This window comes from Acanthisitta chloris, unplaced genomic scaffold, assembly GCF_000695815.1.
Source record: "Acanthisitta chloris isolate BGI_N310 unplaced genomic scaffold, ASM69581v1 scaffold26668, whole genome shotgun sequence".
NCBI lineage: Eukaryota > Metazoa > Chordata > Aves > Passeriformes > Acanthisittidae > Acanthisitta > Acanthisitta chloris.
The window spans coordinates 1-1382 of record NW_008686875.1 but is presented as its reverse complement, the minus strand read 5'-3'; the positions used below and the strand labels follow the sequence as shown (position 1 = coordinate 1382).

Here is a 1382-nt window from a genome sequence, read left to right as displayed (position 1 = left end):
CTGAACCACTCACCTGTTCTGCTGGCAGAGGCTGGTCCAGCATTTCCACATCAGGGTGTTGGGGGAGGTTGTAGAGTTTGCACAGGTCAGAAATTATTCGCTTCAGGTGCTGCAAAAGCTGTTGGGAGAGCAGAGAGTGTCAGGGAAGAGCAAGGACCTTGTGCTGAGCTGAGCCTCAGACCTGCCCTGAGCGAGTGAGGGCCCTGGGGCTGCTCCATCCTGCTCCAAGCAGCAGCAGCCACAGGGGCAAAATCCCATCCCAGCATCAGTCAGAGCTACTCATCCCAAGTTTCTGGGATGTTTCTGAGGCCAGAGCCAGCCCTGTCTCAGGTGCCAGCTGGGATTTCTCACCCAGAGCAGCAGCCTCTCCCCTCTCCCCAGCCCAAGGCCCCTCACCAGTGTGTTTCCTTTCCTGACTTCCACCAGCCTCTCCAGGATAGCTGCCAGGTTGGGATCGTCCGACTCCACAGACCAGATCGGGGGAACAGCTGGATAAGACTCCTGGGGAGAAGGAGGTGTTGGTGATGTGGAGGCTGTTGGGGGGTCAGAGCAGTGAGCCAGGCAGGGCCAGGGGCTGCAGCTCTGCATCTCCTGCAAACTGATCCCCCTCCAGACCCAACACCAGAACAGCCACAGGACTGGATCCACCCTCCAGGATAATCCTGGGGCCGAGGGCTCTGTGCTGCTTCCCCCAGCCTGGGGTAGAGCACAGAGGGAGGGTGGTGACATTCTGTCCACCCCCATGGTCATGGGGCTTTGGGAGTGGGAGGCAGTTAAAGCAGGACACCGAGGCCATTCCAGGCTGCCCTCACAGCTCTGCACCAGGGGCTGCACAAGAAGAATCTGACAAAACCTTTGGGGCTGAGCAAGTACCTCTAACCCAGGGCAGAGCCTCTGAAAATGCTCCCAAGTTGCCCCTCTAGAAAATCCTGGTAACTGGCCCTGCTCAGCATCCACACCAGGGACTCTCCAGGCTCTGCAGCTGCAAACTAGCTGTAACCTGTGATGTGAGAGGGGATCTGCACCCCAAACACCAACCCCTCCAGCACTAGGACCCCTAAAACCGCAGTGAGGATGAGCCAGAGCAGACAGAAACAACCTGATGCTGCTGCTGTGGGTGCCCCTTGCCCAGGCAGCTCAGGGTCCCTGAGACCCCCCCAAAACAGAACCAGGGGGTGCAGGGAGAAGGGGGACACAGGAGCTATTGGGATGGGTTTGTTCTGAGGGAGCTGCTGCCCAGGGGGAGGCAGGAGCCCGGGGGCAGCTATACCTGACCACATACCCCTGTGCCCCACAGCCACCAAGGGCTACTGGGACCTGGAGGCAACTGAGCCTCACACCAGGAGCTATCAGGATGGGTTTGCTGCCCTGGGGTGGGGTCG

General features: G+C 59.6%; 1 protein-coding gene across 1 annotated transcript in view; it reads right to left on the bottom strand.

The window, feature by feature from the left end:
• The window catches only part of UBE2Q1 (ubiquitin-conjugating enzyme E2Q family member 1), a gene marked incomplete at its 5' end in the record, with an annotated part of 6054 nt that extends 5553 nt beyond the window's left edge, over positions 1–501 (bottom strand). Inside the window, 2 exons of the mRNA XM_009080377.1 lie at positions 14–118; positions 397–501. Of these exons, the coding sequence (XP_009078625.1) occupies positions 14–118; positions 397–501 (210 nt within the window). The remainder of the gene's footprint in view (positions 1–13; positions 119–396) is intronic.
• Positions 502–1382: the final 881 nt, after the last annotated feature.